Source organism: Ceratina calcarata, unplaced genomic scaffold, assembly GCF_001652005.2.
Source record: "Ceratina calcarata isolate Rehan_Ccalc_2016 unplaced genomic scaffold, ASM165200v1 scaffold6827, whole genome shotgun sequence".
NCBI classification, from domain to species: domain Eukaryota; kingdom Metazoa; phylum Arthropoda; class Insecta; order Hymenoptera; family Apidae; genus Ceratina; species Ceratina calcarata.
Window position 1 is genome coordinate 1 of NW_017178091.1, and position 723 is coordinate 723.

General features: G+C 32.9%; 1 protein-coding gene across 1 annotated transcript; it reads left to right on the plus strand.

Moving 5' to 3' along the window:
• Positions 1-6: 6 nt before the first annotated feature.
• On the plus strand, positions 7-708 carry LOC108630111 (cytosolic non-specific dipeptidase-like). The gene is made up of 2 exons (XM_018033177.2): positions 7-328; positions 566-708. The coding sequence occupies exons 1-2, from the start codon at positions 71-73 to the stop codon at positions 608-610; spliced, it is 303 nt and encodes a 100-aa protein (XP_017888666.1). The 5' UTR covers positions 7-70; the 3' UTR covers positions 611-708.
• Positions 709-723: the final 15 nt, after the last annotated feature.

The window sequence follows — 723 nt, forward strand, 5'->3', positions numbered from 1 at the left end:
CGATAATACTGTTCAGAAAGTAACAGACTATTTGAATAAAAAGTGGGCTCAGAGAAGTAGTCCAAATAAAATGACCGTTAGCATGATTCACGGTGGAAAACCGTGGACGGAAGATCCTGATCATCCGAATTATTTGGCTGGTAGGAAAGCTACCAAGCATGTGTACAATGTAGACCCTGATATGTCGCGCGAAGGTGGTTCGATTCCGATTACTCTAACGTTCCAAGAAGTAACTGGTAAAAATATATTACTCTTGCCAGTCGGTGCTGGTGATGATGGAGCACATTCTCAGAATGAAAAGTTAGACGTTCGTAATTACATCGGCGGTGTAAGTATTTTTAATTACAAGGAAGGTAAAGACACCAATAGTTGACCAGTTAAAAGACATTTTTTGCCTGAATAATAGCAATTGCTCTTTTATTATATATATTATGTATCTTTTTATTATGTTTTATTTAGTATATTAGGAGTTTTAAAAGTCTTATTTTTTGAAAGAAAGTGGGACTGGTCAACTTTAGCTTACTTATTTTTTTCAAATTTCAAATACTGTATATTTTGTTTTCAGACTAAATTACTTGGAGCTTATTTGTATGAGGTATCTCAACTTTAGCATTCAACTGCAATAGATATCTCCCACTTATTTTTAAGATATCAATTTATTCGAGCAATATGTTTACATAAAATATTAAGGTAATTTTTATAATCCAATTGTTGTGTTGTGTG